At 37.9% G+C, this 17,630-nt stretch overlaps 1 protein-coding gene across 9 annotated transcripts in view; it reads left to right on the top strand.

The window, feature by feature from the left end:
* The window catches only part of MTR (5-methyltetrahydrofolate-homocysteine methyltransferase), a 51,900-nt gene that overhangs the window by 24,328 nt on the left and 9,942 nt on the right, over positions 1–17,630 (top strand). For 8 of the 9 annotated variants that reach the window (XM_064708463.1, XM_064708462.1, XM_064708466.1 and 5 more), the window contains 12 exons: positions 479–619; positions 1,262–1,447; positions 2,039–2,218; positions 3,207–3,323; positions 3,421–3,561; positions 6,031–6,120; positions 6,769–6,921; positions 7,442–7,549; positions 10,330–10,430; positions 12,841–12,908; positions 13,743–13,863; positions 16,978–17,059. In XM_064708463.1, coding sequence (XP_064564533.1) covers positions 479–619; positions 1,262–1,447; positions 2,039–2,218; positions 3,207–3,323; positions 3,421–3,561; positions 6,031–6,120; positions 6,769–6,921; positions 7,442–7,549; positions 10,330–10,430; positions 12,841–12,908; positions 13,743–13,863; positions 16,978–17,059 — 1,488 coding nt within the window. Of the gene's footprint in view, positions 1–478; positions 620–1,261; positions 1,448–2,038; positions 2,219–3,206; positions 3,324–3,420; positions 3,562–6,030; positions 6,121–6,768; positions 6,922–7,441; positions 7,550–10,329; positions 10,431–12,840; positions 12,909–13,408; positions 13,700–13,742; positions 13,864–16,977; positions 17,060–17,630 lie in introns of those variants that run through there. The other variant, XM_064708471.1, reaches the window with a different exon arrangement.

Raw genomic sequence — 17,630 nt, 5'->3', positions numbered from 1 at the left:
GGGGAAAGGCTTTAGTTTTCTTTCTTAGCATTTGTGATTATTCTGCAGCTTGCAAAAATGTTGAAAAGCCTTTAAAAATTAAGTATCCTGTTACAAAACACCAGAGCTTGTAATGCAAGGCCCTTATTTCATACCATCACAGAGACTGTATTTTCCTGTCATCTTGTGCAGACACAAGTCCTTGTTACCATGCAAGTCTTAAATTATGAAATTAAGCCTATGACCAACTTTCTACAGTTGGTGATATCAGGTCTCTGATGTCATGTTCTGTAAACAAATTAATTATAGGTTTTCCATATCAGCAACTTTTCTGTATTGTTGTACATTACAGACCATTTCCTTATTTTCTTATAGGATGCCTTGCAAATCTTTAAATTTTTGACTGCATGCTTAGTTTGGAGAAATGAAGTGTTATCCTGAGAATAACTAGGATTTTTTTCTTCTCAATGTTGTTTTGGTTTTTGACTTTCTTCTTTAGGAAGCTCTGAGTGTAGCCAAATTGCAAGTTGAGATGGGGGCCCAGATTCTTGACATAAATATGGATGATGGGATGTTGGACGGCCCCACTGCAATGACCAGATTTTGTAACTTGATTTCATCGGAACCTGATATTGCCAAGGTTGTAATTGAGTCACAATAATGAACATGTTACTGACTTGTAAATTGCATGCAGGAGATGTTGATACCATTTCATTTAAAAACCAGTTTATGTGCTTAGGCAGGTGTATTTGTCCCCCGAGAGGAAGTGACACTGTAATAGGGAAAGCCTTTGGGTGAAACAGAGGCTTTTCTGTCTGTTTTCACATAAATATATGCCAGTCCTTTTCACTGGCTAGAAAAGCTGAATGCAGGTTCATTCTGGAGCAGTTATAAGCCATAATGTATATGTTAGCAGTGCGTAATGGTATTGCTTTCCACAAACCTTAAAGTTGCTATGGATATAGAATAGCTTTAAAAAAATAGTTCTGCAATGTGCTTTCTCTAAAAATGAGTATCTAAATCAGAAACACAAGATATTACAGGGAGAAGTAGAGATCTCTATATGATATATGATGGAGCTGCCATGGAAGCTCTTGAAATAAATTTGCTCTGAGTTTTGCATTTAAAACAACATGAATCTCTGAATATAACGTGGAAACATTTATTCCTAAATGCTGATTAATGTTGTGTGCATTTTTATGTCCAAATGGACAAACAACACATAGAACTGTAATTCCTAACTCCTGTGTATTCTCCTGGCTTACTTATCTATTATTTACAGGTGCCATTATGCATAGATTCCTCAAATTTTTCAGTGATTGAAGCAGGTTTGAAATGTTGCCAAGGGAAATGCATTGTAAACAGCATCAGTCTAAAGGAAGGTGAGGAAGACTTTCTGGAGAAAGCGAGGAAAATTAAATTGTATGGAGCAGCTGTGGTTGTTATGGCTTTTGATGAAGTGGGGCAGGTGAGTGTCACTTTAAAGGAGAGGTGTTTTTCTTCTGAAGTGTAAGACTTTCTTCCTCTTTTTCAAAACAAAGTTGCTTTGTTTCCTTGACACAGTTGATTGAGAGATGTTCTGTATAACCTTAGCAGTTATGACCTTAGTTTTGACCCTGATTTGTAAGTATTTCTTACGCTGCTCAAATGTTTGAAGAATCCATGTACTGATCTAAGTGGACCTCTGTTAGTTCAAGAGAGTCTCTTGCTATTCAGACATGCTGAACTGTTCCTTCACAAAAGATATTTTTAGTTCAGAAGCTGTCTCTCATGAGAGTGAAATCTTTGTGAATTAATTTAGTTATGTTGAAAATCACATATTAAGCTTTGCATAGGATGATGAAAAATTGGGTAGTGGGATTGCTTTTTATATGCTGAATGAAAACTCCAGGTATAGGGGTGGTGATATTTTAAATATTATATTCTTATGTATAATCCTTTTCCAATATTTGTGATGTTCACATTCTGTCTTGAGTCACTGGAGCTGTAAATGATTTCTGGAGAGTTTATTTTTTGTGTGGTCTATAAGTTTCATGTCAGAATTCTTTTTCTTCACTAGGCAACGGAAACAGAAACCAAGATTGCAGTCTGTTCCAGAGCTTATCATCTCCTTGTGGAAAAAGTGCACTTCAATCCAAATGATATAATATTTGACCCTAATATTTTGACCATAGGAACTGGAATGGAAGAACATAACCTTTATGCCATAAATTTTATCAATGCTACTAAAACCATAAAAGTGAGTTGTAAGGTTATTTTAAGTTGAAGTATATTGCTGAGATGACTTAAAACCCTAAACCCCCATAAAACAGAAAAAACACTGCACCCCCCTTCAGACAACAACAACAAAACACTGCTGAAAAATGTTACACATTTTAGCCTAGTGAGCAGGACTACTCTTCTGAAGTCCAGACATTCCCCAATATTGCTGTATTTCCAGCAGAACAACTTCAGATAGTTCTATAAATATATTTCAATCCATTTGCTGTACTGTAAATATACTGCCTTAATTAAATGAGGTAATGATCACATTTATGTGCAAGCTAGAAGGACCTCTTTAAAGGTGTGCAAAAAGTGCTTTTTTTTCAGTAAAATTCCTTTTTCCATGGAAGGCATTTGTTTGGCAGCCTGACTTTTTATGTAGCCAAAATATGTGTCAAGAAGTACAGCAGTAAGGAACGTCACCTGCGTGCAGCCGAGGAAACCGCACTGTTGTGTTTCACAAGACACCCTGATAGATGTGGAGATGCTCTGCCTGTAGCTGTCTGGGGGTGACACCCCACAGGTGCTTTGTCACCACAGGGCTCCTGGAAGTAGAGCTGCACCCTTGAGTTTGGCTGCTCAGCTGCAGCCTGCTCCTGAGATGTGCAAGCGGGCAGACTGGCTGCTCCTGTTTCCAGAGGCGTGGGGACAGGAAGAGCCAAAAGTAGGTTTGCATGGAGAAAATACGGAATGCTGCAGTGGGAGAGCTGATGTGTTCAGAATAGCACCTGTGACAATGGAAACCACAGTAGCTGCTGGATCTTTCCTTTATTTGTAAATTTTCCTGAAGATCTGAATTGATCTTATGAATTTGAGTAACTAGAAGGATCTGGAACAGGGAAAAGAGAAAGGGTACATAGCCTATGCACTGAGCTCAGGGGCCAATTGTTTTATGAACTGAATGTTTTACTTACATTTCCTTTTTGGAAAGCACTTCTCTAAAAATCTCTGTGCAATTCCTATAGGAAACACTGCCAGGAGCCAGGATAAGTGGAGGTCTTTCCAATCTGTCCTTCTCCTTTCGAGGAATGGATGCCATTCGAGAAGCAATGCATGGAGTGTTCCTTTACCACGCCATTAAGGTATGATGTGCTTTTGGCTTCCATATGTTTGCACTTGGCAGATGTGCAGTGCTGTGTCTGACAGCCTTTCTGGAGGATTCTCTATGGTTTTTTCCAGTATGGCATGGACATGGGAATTGTGAATGCTGGGAATCTGCCTGTGTATGATGATATCCACAAGGAATTGCTCCAGCTGTGTGAGAATCTAATCTGGAACAAAGATCCTGATGCGACAGAGAAACTTTTACATTATGCTCAGGTAACTTCCAGTTTTAAGCTTTGAACAGTAGTTAGCTTAGCATCTGAGCCTTACCACCTCCCTGCAGGTAAAACAGCCTATAAACTGCATGTGTCAATATAACTGTGGGTGTAAAAATTTCCTGATGATACTGCAAGTGGTTCAGTTATTAACACAGAATAAAATGAGTAATCTGTGATAGATCAAACCTCTCCAGTTTCATGCTGTGGAAGAGCCCGTGCCAGAGCTCTTCATATGCTTCAGGAGACCTAGCTGCATAGACATTCTCTACAGAAAAAAACCAAGCCCTCAAAAAATAAGAAGCAAAAATCCCAACCAGACTTTCCCCCCCAAAAAATGCTGACAAACCAACAAAAACCAGAAAAAAGGCCAACTCATAAGCAAGCTGATCTGGGTGCTCAAACTTAAATGACAAGTGCACTGTGGGAGATTAAGAGTAAACCCCTCTCTCTGGTGGTAATGGTTTGCTCGGAGTATATAAAAAAAGTGAAATAGTTGCTTGTGATTTGTGGCTCTACATAGACTTCCAGTTCATGTAATGTGTCAAGATTGAGGATCAGGTATTTAGTGTTTTTGAGATGTTTTAGTGATGATGGTGATAAAGGACAAAGATTACAATTGTCTGTAAGGTAACTGGTGAAATTCTGTTCTGAATGGGAGATACAGCAAAAATCTCTCTGGGTTGGGTGGCTGTTAGATTTGAATGAACAAGAAGACTTGCATGTCTGTTTTATAGCTCCTGGAGGCAGTGTTTCTGTGCAGAGCTTTACTTGGTTTGTATTTTGTCCTTTGGTGTTGCATGCTTTATAGTAACAGTGGCAACATGTTAAAAACTGCTACAGGAGGACTCTCTTTATCCCTTGTGCTTAGGATATTTCAGATGGTGTTCTTGGTGTCCATGCAATTCACCTGGGAGTGATCTTGTCTGTTTAAACTGAGTTGCACCATTGGTGTATTCAAGATTGCCTAAAGAGGAAGAAAAATAAAGGGAGAGTTAGAAAGGGATTACTTGAGCAAGTGTTTCTGCAGAAGGCTGAATGTGAATTTAAATGGAGCCTTAAACGCAGAAATAAAAGTGGGTGTTGAGTCCTAGGTCTGTAAATTTTGGAAGCCATTGTTGGAAAATCTGCTTTTATTAGTGGTGGTAGTTTTACTGAGGGAGTGAAATAGTCTAGTGGCAAAAAAGAGGAACTTTACCCTTGCAGATTTAGGGAATCAGTCTTCATTTGAAGTTTGAGATTAAAAACCATTTTCTATGATGTATGTAACTGCAGACATTCTTGAACACTTTTGCTCCTGCATGTCCACCTTATGGTGTCATGGGTTACTTTTAGGCTGGAGTGGTTCCCTTGTTAAACTTTCTGGCCAGAAGTTGAAGAGCACTTGGTATCATTTCAGTGAATCACATGAGGTGATTCCTGAGGTGGATAGAGACTTCTGGAGATCATCTACTACAAGCCTCCATCTCAAATCAGGGGCCAGCCAAGATCAGGTTACTCAGGGACATGTCCAGTCAGGTTTTCGATATAACTAAGAATTAATGTAAGTCTGTGTTGTCTCCAGGCAGCATTTTATTCCTTCCTTCATTCCCTTTTACAATCTAGACATATGAGGGGAATAAGATTATGAAACAAGAAGTTGTGAAGTTAGATAATATTTGTATAAACATGAATGAGAGCTGTTCTGTTTTCTGTTCCCATGAGTGAGGTCTTGTTTCCATGGCTTTATCTTTAAAAACTTGCTGATGAGTACTCAAAAGTATAGGAAGTTCATAAGGCCTGAGAGATGTCAGATTATGTCTAATAACTGAGTAAGGAAAAGAAGTTACTTGCCTGAAGTGTGTTGGATAAGGTGCTCTTCCATGAGTCTTCCTGGGGTGGGTGCTTGTGAACTTTCTTGCACTGTGAAGCCCTTTTGGCCTCTGTTCATAGCCAAGGGGAGTATGAGTGTGAGACAGTGAGGATATGTGGTAGCTTGGGGCAGTCTATGTGTGTGACAAATAGTAGTTTTGTAGGCTGAACTGATTGAAAACATGTCTGTGATATGGAATAACATAACCTATTCCAGCAGAAACTGAATTAGTGCCAAATTAATTAGAATTTTAAAATTAAATGTAATGTGTGGGCCAGGAATCAATTTAAAATATGTTCCCAGAAGTAAATCCCTTAGGATTAGTCATGTCATCATTTTTATGAGCCCAAAATTTGTCAAACAGCTCTCTCTTTTTTTTTAAAAAAATATTTTGTTTAAATTTTCATTGAGGTGTATACCTATTGGGATGTAGACACCCTGGGTGCATGTATTACATCACAGGTGTTTGCAACATGATTTGCATGTGTATAAACCTTTTGCATAGTCTAAAATTAGTTTATGAGTCACTACTTGGAAATATCCTTGTTTTTCTGAATGTGAAGTCCATAATTGTACCTCTTATGCATGCAAGCTCCTATGGATGTCTTTTCTTTTCAGAATCATGCCCAAGGAGGAAAAAAAGTTGTACAGACTGATGAGTGGCGTAAAGGCTCTGTGGAGGAGAGGCTGGAATATGCTCTCATCAAGGTAATCTGATGTCCTAGCCATGAGAGCTCAGAGCCATGAGCTCAGCTCAGACCTTAAGGGACGTATTTGCCTTTAAAAGTTCTTCAGCTACCATTTTTTCACAAGCTGTTAATTAACAATGAATAATAAAGGCAACTGATCTATTTAATTTCAAATAACAGAGAAAACTAGAGAGAACTTATCCTAGAGGTGTGTCTTTAAGCTTCAGAAGTTGAAGTCTTTGACCCTTAATATTTTATTCCGCTAGTGTTGGTAGGAACATACTGCTTTTGCTTTGGAACACATTCCTTTTACTTCCTAGGGCTGGTTTTGGTCCTTCAGTAGTACTGCACTGAGTGGCACCTGGGCTGAGGAAGCAGCCTTTGAGTGTTGGGTTTTTCTGATGACACAGTTAAGAAAAATGAACAAATCTGTTACTACCGGGGAAATGCTGTGACTAACTTTATCTGCCTAAGACTTGCAGTGTTTTGGTTCCTAAGAAAGTCTCTTTTCAATACACATTTGAGGTATTTTTAAAGACTGTCAGTATCTACAGTATCTATTTGAACTTTCATTGTGCCGTTTTTCTGAGGAGAAGGCAACTAAATAAAAGTTGTATTTCTAGCAAGATAAAAGCTTCTCTCTTTTCTTTTTTTTTTCCCCTCTCAGGGCATTGAGAAGTATGTCATTGCAGATACAGAAGAAGCAAGATTAAATCAGGAAAAATATCCTAGACCTCTAAATGTAATTGAAGGGCCTTTGATGAATGGCATGAAAATTGTTGGTGATCTTTTTGGTGCTGGAAAGATGTTTCTGCCTCAGGTAATGAAAAAATAATGTCATATATTTTCCTACTTTGCAAAAACTAGTATTGTAAAATGTAGCAATTGCAAAAATTCAGGTACTGCTGAGAAGAAGCCATTTTCTTACTTTACTTTGAAACTCGACTTTCTTTGTGTATGATTTTGTTTATTTCTGTTCTTCCTGAGTGTTTTTGCTTTATTTGAAAGGCAGTTTTAAGTCTTAGCCCATGAAAAAGTGCAAGAGAGAAAAAGCCCAAATAAAATTTGCTGTGTTTAGCATCTTCTGAGTCTGGGCCTATCTGTAGCTTTTGGTTGTGTTGTGATTGGTCTGGGAAGCTGCACTGTGGAAGAAATGTTTTGTGTAGAGCCTTAACCCAGTGAGGCCAGCAGCCTGCAGCCACAGTGTGATCTGAAAACTGCCACCTGGGGCTGCAAATGAAGTTTCATTTATTGCCTGAATAAGAAAACTAAAAGAAAACTGAGTTTATTCCTATACCTTATCTTTATTGTTTATTCTGCCCCCACCTTTACCTGTGCAGGTGATAAAGTCTGCTCGAGTTATGAAGAAAGCAGTTGGCCACCTTATTCCCTATATGGAAAAAGAAAGAGAGGAAAGGAGAGCCAAGCAAGGCAGCACAGAAGAAGAGGCAAGATACAATCTTTTGTGCTGTAGTTCTTTCATAGAGTGCTATGACAAATATAAGAATTATTTGTTGCTATTTATATTTATTACGCTGCAGAGTTGATGCAGTCACATGGAGACTGACAATCTCAGTCAAAATTTGAATTAGGTTTGAAATTCATGATTTTGTGGAGCTCTGCTTGGTGCGTGCCTAAGCTCACAAAGACTCCTGAAATATGCCAGTGAGCCTTTGTAGGCCCTTCCCTTTATGCCAACATTACTAATTTCTTGTATTTTTACAGGCATTTAATTTTGGTGTTATTTATTCTAACTTTATGTCAGATTTTGCTGCTTGCTTCTAATACTTTTGCCCTGGGCGAACTCTCTAATTCTTCTTTAAAATTTTTAATTGTTCCTAATTTTTTGCTTGAAGTCTTCTTATAGTCTATTTGCTGTGCATCTGTTGTGTGATTGTCCAGCACAAAAGTAACAAATACAGCAAATAATTTGGAAAGAAAAATAGCCTGATGATTAAATCTGACTGATCTTCATGAAAGAAGGAAAATGCCTTGTCTCTTCTCCCATGCTCTTTCCAGATATGAAGGTGTCTTTTCTCCTATATCTCAAGTTATTCAGTTGTCTGGCTGTCACAAATCACCTTTCACTTCATCATCTCTCTCCAGCTCATGCTGTTCTCTTTTAATTCAGACAACAGCGATGGTATTTCACACCCTCTGTTTTGAAGTTGTTTAAAATTGCTACCCCATTGATTCCATGAGCAGTGGATTAGGATCTTCTGTGAACCCTCTGGCACTTAATTCTCTGGCTGGAAAGAAGTGAAGTGGAATTGGAGACATTCTAAAAAGACAGAAAACACTCTGAGAGAGTGAGTTAGATGCTCTGTGTTGCTGAGGAGAGCAGGAGAAAAAGGCAGGGCTTCTGTCATCCTGCCTTCTCTACCTTCTGTTGGACAAGGGATGTAGTTCCTTCCTCTTAAAAAGACATGCCACTATATAGAGACTCAATGAAAGAGATAAAACAGCTGCATCTATTCCCAAAGTACATTGGCTTGAAGGAAAAAGATTTGCAGACTCTGCTAACTGATCTGTCTGATATTACCCAGGCCACTGTACCCTCCAGGACAGTTTTAGTCACAGACTGCCAGGAAATGCAAAGCGTTGATAGTTACATTTGAGGATAAATAGCTGTGGCTGTGGATCTCTATCAAAGATGAAAAAAAATAAAGGCCTGTTGGATGTATGCCCAGAACTTGAGGACCTCCTTGCTTAAGACAGTTGAAATAAGTGTGCCTTAAATAGGGTTTATTTAAAGTGGTATGTGCTGTTGCCCATGTTGTTTGCTATCCAGCTAAGATTTTCCTTCTTATGTGCAAATCCAATTTTTTTTTTTCTTTTGTATCAATCACTAATGAAATCATCAGTAATTATTAGGTATGATTAGGTGTGATACCTAATGTGAGCCAGCATGTTTTGTTCTTCTCCTAGTCCTTGATTAATCTCTTACCCGATTCCCCAGCAGTATATTTTCAGCTGTAAAATTTTCTGTTGATTTACTGAGATGGCTGACTTACATACCTTCATTTTGCTTCCTCTGTTCTCTGGACTTATGTAAAACAGAAGCACTGGGGAGATACTAGATTTTAGTAAACAGCAACATTGGTGGAAATCCAGGGATTTTATTCAACAAATGTGTTAGAACCACACAAAAAAACTAATGTCACTCTTGGTAATATATCAAGATTTTTTAACCCATAATATTGCAACTACAAAAGCAATGTAGGTTCATGAAATAGAGAGCTGCTCTATGTGTCCAGAATTACAACATGCTTCATAGAAGGTTCAGTCATCCAGTTCTGCCACGTGCGAAGGAGATGAGATACTGTCTGGAAAAATATTTTGTAGTTTCACATACAATATGCTCAGATTTCCACTTTATTTAAATTCTGTGCAATTTATGTAGTTGCTTACTGGCATCTGATGCTGCAGCAGCTCAGACATAGTACTGTTATAGCCTGGAGCTGTTCCAAATGACGGCAGTGATTATACAACTAAAAAGGTATTGCCAAGTCCTGTGTCCCAGTGGAGAACTGCTGTGGGAAGTTCCACTGTTGTGCTGCTGGCAGCACCCTTTGTCAGGCTGAATGCCATCTAGCCTAGGACCTGCTTGTGACAGAACAGCTTCCTTTCTTCAGGCTGATCCTTCTTCAGCCTGTTTGTTCAGCTTGGGTAGTCTGAAGTGGCCTGATCACTGCACTGAAAACTCCATTGTTATTTGTGTTGCATAAAAATGAGCCTCTTCTGCTTTTTCTAATTGCTCTAATTTCTCTTCTAAGTTTGCTAATATCCTGTTTTTCTCAGCATTGCATCAAAAGATTGATCTTGATGCACAAACAGACATGTAATTATAAGTATTCATACCCTTCTGTTCTAAATATTTAATCTCTTTATTGGCAAGGTGTGTATTTGGAGCAGAAGTACCTTAGGAGTTCAGTTATTGCACTGCAAAAAATGCTATCCAGATCTGAAATGGTTTTATGTGCTGTTTTGTTTTTTCAAGCACAGATTTTTGAATAACATCCATGCATTTTAAAAGAATAATTCATGTACAAGTTTCTATTACCTGGATCTTTTAAGATGGTTTTTAATACTTACTGTATTATCTGTACTACACTTTGCAGTACTATAATAGAAGTCTGAGTCACGGATTAGAATTGCAGTGTTGAAGGATGTGTTCAAACATACCCAGGCTTCTGAGTAATTTAACTCTTGCTACTTCAACTTCCAGGATCCTTACCAGGGTACAATAGTTTTGGCAACTGTGAAGGGAGATGTACATGATATCGGCAAGAACATTGTGGGAGTTGTTCTGGGCTGCAACAACTTCAGGTAAAGAGGCATCAGGTAGCTGAGACCACAACTGTACGAGGGTCAGTACCTCTCTGTAGCTGCAGCTGTGGTGATAACAGAACTGGGCATCTCTTGGGAATTGTCCTCTGTTCCCCAGGCTGTGATTGGGAACACAGATCACAGCAGCTATTACTAAATGGGGAGGCAAGAGGGAATATTGCATCCTCCTTGAATACAGTTTTTCCTAATAAATTGACATCTGAGGTGATTCTGCAGTTTATCATCAATTGGAATATAGATGAGAACATCAATTTTTGTGTTTGTTTTATATAAGTTAAATATAATAACTGTGATGTTTTTATAATGTCTGAAGAAATCAGATATGACAGTTGCAGTAGACAATACTATATATGGCTTGTGTTGGGAAAAAATAGTCTTGTAAGATTCAAATGAATCTTGTAGTGTGTTTTTCACATTGTTAACTATGAAAAAAACTTGCTGAGGTATGTTTTCTTAAATAAGAGATGAGATTCTCATTCTGTTTCTAAACTTCAAAAGTTAGAACTTCAAGAAAAGTCAGATCTTTCATGGCCTGTGTACGTGCAGAAGGCTTGGCAACAGTGTTGGAATGAATGGTCATGTTTCCATTAGTGTTCAAGGGTCTGTCAGACATTGTGCAAAGCTGAATTGGTTTTGGAACTCTGTCTTACTGTTCATTCCTTTAGTTTAGTTTTGACTTTGGGTTGTCATTTGCTCTGGAAAAAGCCAAAATTATCCCTTTATTTCAAAACACAAAGTGTTGAAGTCAGTAGCAGTGCTGTATATATGCAATATATTCCATTGAATTTCCTCTTGAAATTCTGTTGATTGAATTCAGGCCTTCTTGAGCTTTATTTAGACTTACTGAAAGAAAGCCATAGTGTTCTCTGTCACCATGAATATGAGTGAGGCTGAGTGAAATCTGCAGGCTGGGGTGGTTGACTTGAAGAAATAAAAACCTTGGCAATTGCTTGGGTTAATAGGAATAAAATGCTAAAAAGGGAAGTTCAGTGTCCTGTTTCATAAAATGTATGCTTTAATAAGGCAAACAAGCTTGGTGTGAATCATCTTATATTCCTGATGTAAGATATAATGTGGTATTTGCAGGGGTCCCCAGGATGAGGTGAGAGATGAGTGAATTTGACTCCACGTTTTTAGAAGGTTAATTTATTATTTTATGTACTTATATTATATAAAAGAATGTTATACCAAAACTATACTAAAGAATAGAGAAAGGATACAGACAGAAGGCTTAACAAGAATGATAATGAAAAACTCATGACTGACTCCTCAGAGTCCAACACAGCTGATGGTGATTGGTCATTAAGTAAAAACAATTCACATGAAACCAATCAAACATGCACCTGTTAGTAAACAATTTCCAGACCACATTCTAAAGCAGTAAAACAGGGAGAAGAAAACAGATAATTATTGTTTTCATTTCTCTCTGAGAAGAAATCCTGGAGAAGGGATTTTTACAGAAAATAGGACAGTGACAATACGATGTCCACAGAACATTTTTGTATTATCCAGATGCCTTCAGAAATGCTACTGCTGTGGGTAGCCTGGTAGGTGGCTCAGCATCACATAGCCATTCATTCACTTCCACCCAGCCAATCTCAGTGAGATGGGAAAAGAGGAAAGGAAGAAAGAAAGCAAGAAAAATTGTGGGTGGAGAAAGAAAGCAAGAAACATGATGGGTGGAGAAAAGTAATAACTGAAGGCGAAGTGGAAGAAGAGAGAAGGAAAGAAAAAACAAGTGATGCAAAGGCAATCCCCTTATCACCTCCTATGGACAGACTAGGTGCCTAGCCAGTTCTTGAGCAAAATATGGCTAACCCCTGCTATGCCACTTACTCTCCCTTTTTATTGCTGAGCTTGACTTCATGTGCCATGGAATATTTCTTTGGTTAGTTTGGGTCGTCTGCCTAGTTGTGTCTACTCACAGTCTGTTTCTTGGGGGGCTAGAGTAAGAAACAGAAGAGGCCTTGATTCTGTGAAAGCATTGCTCATCAATAGTTAAACTTTAATTTGCAGAATTGTTTTGGCCACAGATCTAAAACACAGCACCATACCAGCTGCTGTGAAGAAAATTAACTAATCTCAGCCAGACTTAGTACAACCACAAAAATTTATTTTAAAGAAAAAGCTCCTCTTACACTTGAATTTTCATAACTGTTATGCCTTCTGGAACGCTTACTGAAAATTTTACCAGACCTAGAGGTATTTCCTATATAAAGATTCCCCAGTTTCCCATTTCCCAAATGGTTTTAAGAGAAGCAAACAAAAATCTCAATCTTAATTTCAATTTTTAGGTCAGTTGTTTACAGCAAGAGGAATGTATTTGCCCTGTAAAAGAAATTTGTTTTGCTAATTAAAGGATCTTGTGTCATCTCCTTTCTTTCCACAGAGTTATTGATTTAGGAGTCATGACTCCATGTGACAAGATATTAAAAGCTGCTGTTGAGAACAAAGCAGGTATAGAGAGACTTCATTAGTACTTCTGAATTGATTTTTAAATCACATTTTTTTATTGCTGCTTATTGCATTCCTGTACTGTCTATGATTTGATCAAATTATCTTCAGAGAAATCAGAACTTCTGCTTTAACCATGTTAATTATTTAGCATTTGGCACTTCTGTGAAACTTAGCCTGAGGAACATTTCAGACAGATGCCTCTGAGAGAGATGGCGTAGTATTTCTTTTACAGATGGATAAATGGAGCCTTGAAAAGGTCTAACTTTTTTTTGAGTCTTAAATCAGTAAAAGAACTTGGCATTTGGCTTGCCAGATCAGTGAGTGTGAAATCAGGAAGGAATTGTTCTAATAATGAACTTCCTGATGCAACTTGCAGTTGCTTTGGAATAGTCTACTGCATCTTGGAAAAGATGAATGGTGTGAAACATGGTGAAGTTTGAAAGCATTTGCTGTTTCTAAAAGCAGAACTTACAATTATTTTGTCTTATTTTCCTCTTCAGTGCTGAACTTCTGAGACTTGGAGCTTGCTAATCAAAAGTGCTGTTTATTTATTGCTGAAACTAGAGCAGTAGGTGTTCAGCAGCTGTGAAGATGAGAAATATCTTAAGCTGGGGATTTGGAATTGCTATCATTCTTGGAAAGCTTTCACTTTCTAATTGGGTCAAACATCCCTTTTAGACTAGTGACTATCCTGCTTTTCATCTCATTATTTTCTATCTGATGCATGAAGCTATCTGATGTATGAAATAAACTTTTCTGTAGTAATTTCTGTGTCTTTCTAGAATGGACTGGCTAAAAGTTTTGTGCATGTGTGTTTTTGTAAATTTGCAATAGATATAATTGGCCTGTCTGGTCTCATCACTCCATCTTTGGATGAGATGATTTTTGTCGCCAAGGAAATGGAGAGATTGGCAATAAAGATTCCTTTGCTCATTGGAGGAGCAACTACTTCTAAGTAAGATATCTCTGTTGGGAAGATGGGTAGCTTCTATGCAAACAATATTATTATTATATATAAACAGATGGGCAGCTTTTATGCAAACAGTATTATTATTATAAATAAACAGTATTATATATAAACAATTTCACAAGTTAACCAATGAAAAAGAAAATTTATAGCCATTTCTTTCCCCCTTTCTCTCATTTTCCTACAACACACATACTGATATGTATTCACCCTAACATTGACTGTTATTTCTTGTTTCAGAAGTCCTACATTACTGAAGTAAAATCTAGTTAGTACATAACAAATAATGGACATCTTAAATGTTTAATTTTTGCAAGCATATATTATATGTGGAAGTACTGTGTTTTTTCTAAAAGTTTTTGCTCGCATGGAAATAAATATAGTCCTGTTCTTCAGAGGGGTTGGATGATCTATTTTGATTCACCAAAGCATTTTAAAAATGCAGGATTTTGAGACTAGAAATAGTTGACATCAGGGAGCTGTTATCTTTAGGGAAGTTACTGTATTTTCCTGGATCACTGATCAATGTGGTGATGACTGTGTTGAGCCTCCCGTGCTGCTCAGGCAGGCTGGTAGGGGATAAAGCCCCGCTGCTTGCCGTGAAGTACTTATCATGTTGATTTTGATAGACTGAGCTGTTAAAATCTTGTTCTCTCAGATCTGTTCAAATCAAATAATACAGCTGCTGTGATTTCCTGAAGACCATGTTGACAGCTCGGTGACACCTAGTATTAGCATTACTGCAGATGTGTCCTGGGCACATATACCAGCCGTGGGTCATGCTTTGCTGGCTGATTAGTGTACAGTATATTTGAGGAGGTGACAGCTCAGAAGACTGTAGAGGGCATTTTTTCTCTAACTAAAAGCTGTCAGCAGTGTTGCTTTCTTTATCAGAGCAGCACATACTGTATTCTGTAATTTTGGCTTTAGCAAATCATGTCATGATTTGGCAGACAGTGGAGAGTAGGATTTCTACCTGCCTTTATTCTTCCTGCATGTATAATGCAAGGTTCACTGTATCCCTTTTCTCCTTTTCCATGTGTGCCTCTTCCTGCTGCTTTGATACTGAGAGCAAACGTGGAGGATTTTTTCTGACAAAAACAAAACAAAACAAAAACCCCTCCCTCCCCACCCCCCCAAAAAAACCAAAAAAAAACCCCACCAAAAATGTGGGGAGTCAACGGGAAGGCTTTATTCTAAGTGGAGGTCTTAGGAGAGCCTTTTCAGTTCTTTTCAGTTTTTTCACCCAGGGCATTGTGGCCTAGTAATTAATGTCAAGTAACCAGCTTCAAACAGTTCTGCAGAATTTATTCAAAAGGAGGAACGTAGCTAACAGGGAAGCTGCACTAGTTTTATCCTTGAATATGGAAATTACTAGAGAATATATGCATACTTTTGAGTACAAAAATTGATTTTATTTGTGTGAATTTTATATAAATATATACTTGCACATATGCCCAGATACAATGCAATGTCTATAAAGTATATGTCCAGTAAAGGTACTCCTTATGGAAGACTGGATTCTTAATGTATATTTTACATTACTTTCCTAGTCTTCAATTAACCTCCCATGTGCATTCTTAAAGGTTGTGTATATGTCAGAGGTTGCTAATGAAGAACCATCTGCATTTTTTTCACTGTAATAAATAGGCAATGTTATTTGGAATAAGGAGATCATGAGTACTTGGAAGAGTGTATAGTGAGGTTAGTTTGAAAGAGAGAGAGGGAGGCTGGATTTAGTGTCCAGAATTCACACAGTAAGAGTTTCTTCATCATTTATAGTAATGATGATTTTTCCATTCGTATTATGCTACTTTGGTAAATTCAGATACTGAGAAATAATGGTGACATTCTCATTGCCATAAAATTTAGTTTAAAAAATACAGAAGTTAGCATGTAATGGTTTATACAGTGCCCTTTTAGGACTATGTCTTCTTTTGTTTCCTCGTCTGTTCCTGTCAAAACAGATGAGATACCTTTTTGTAAAAAATAGAGCTGCCAAGATCAAAAATGCATCTCCTAGAAGCAGATTCAGGGGATGCTGGACAGTTGTTTACACAGCTGTGCTGCACAGTCACGAGTAAACCTCCATATCCAAGTGCTTTAAATATTTGACAGAACATGAAGAAAAGGAGGGTCTTACCTTTGATAGGGAAGATTGCTTCCTGGGCTCTGGTTCAAGTTTAATTTTAGAAATGTTGCTTGACCTTAGTATATAAAAAAGCAAATTATAAGGCCTGTAACGTCTTTGATCCTACACTTGTTTGCAGAGTTTTAGTAGGACTCTGAGCAGAGCTCTTTTTGCATCATTAGAAACTGTTAGCAGTGTTGCTTTCCTTATCAGAGCAATGCATGTTGTAGTAGATCTATTAGAGTCTATATTTTGTGGCTTCAGCAAGTGGTCTCATTTGACAGACTGTGCAGAGAAGGGTCTGTCCTCATTGCACTTAGAGTTTCAATGCAAAGTTCACTGCATCTTCAAGGTGCAAGTTTGTAATATTTATTGGCCACTGGCAGAATTCATTGTTCGGTGTATAGAGGACTTGTGCCTCTGATATTGAGAAGTGGGATAATCATTGCTGAATTAGGTTAATGCTAATCCGCAGACCCAAAAATTAACATGTGGGAGGAAAAAATGTAAGATGACCAAAAAAGATTAAAGAAATTGCTAGTTCTTGGTAGGCTTAGTTTGGAATATTCTTACTGATTTCTGAGACTCAAAACTGATGAGTTGCTGATTTTCATTCAGCTGGTAGGACATTGAGGGAGTGTGAGTTGGCACATTGTTTATGAAGTGTTCTGATACTCTTGAAGGAAAATGTTTATATACTTGTTATTAAAAATCTGTGTTTAATGATTCATGGATAGCAGATGGATGAATGAATTTCTTCTTTTGAAGTTCTGGTCTATGCACTAAGTCAGGATTTATTTCCCTGGGGATTTTGTCTGCTTTTTTTGTTGGTGGGTTGCTTGGGTTTAGTTTTCTTTTTTTTTTTTTTTTTTTTTTTTTTTTGTGTTTTTTTTTGTGGGTTTTTTTGGGTTTTTTTGGGTTTTTTTTGGCTTTACTTGTGAAATGCTCACTCTTTCTCTTTTTCACTGAAGAACACACACAGCTGTTAAAATTGCCCCACGGTATAGCGCACCTGTGGTTCACGTCCTGGATGCATCCAAGAGTGTTGTGGTTGTAAGTTCTAAATTCTAGTTTCTTGTCCATGCAAAGATATGTGCCCTGTTTTTCTGTTGGCCCTTTCATCCTTTCCTCTAAGGCTTAGTGTTGTGGCAGAAAATTAAAAGGGGCACATCAGAGACAAGTTTCTAAATTGCACTTGTTTCAGCTGTTTTGTGCTGTCACATGGTTCTCAACTGGCTTGTGACAGTTATTGTCACTGGGCACTTTCATTTAAATGCCCATTACTCTAGTCAGGGTGACATTCACTGAGGCCTTGACTGTAGTTTTGTAGTGAAGACTGATGGAGTTCTATGTGTACTGCTGTTCTGGCTAATTTAAATGTATTTCTGAAGTTAGATAGCAACATTCGTACTGAGAAACATGTGGCTAGAGTTTTTTGGGATGGATTCTCTTTCAGAGAAATGGGTGGCCTTAGCTGGCAAATACGTGGTGGTAAAGAGTAGGCTAAGCTGTGTGTTGCTTCTGTGACTATTCAGTCTCTGAAGTTTTGGAGTATTCTCCTCTCAGGTCTTTACAGACCTAGACTTGGCTCTGCTAATGCTACCTGTGTAGTAGGGCAGAGATC

The sequence above is a fragment of the Zonotrichia leucophrys genome, chromosome 3 (assembly GCF_028769735.1).
Source record: "Zonotrichia leucophrys gambelii isolate GWCS_2022_RI chromosome 3, RI_Zleu_2.0, whole genome shotgun sequence".
NCBI classification, from domain to species: Eukaryota; Metazoa; Chordata; class Aves; order Passeriformes; family Passerellidae; genus Zonotrichia; species Zonotrichia leucophrys.
This window is presented reverse-complemented; position numbering and strand designations above follow the sequence as displayed.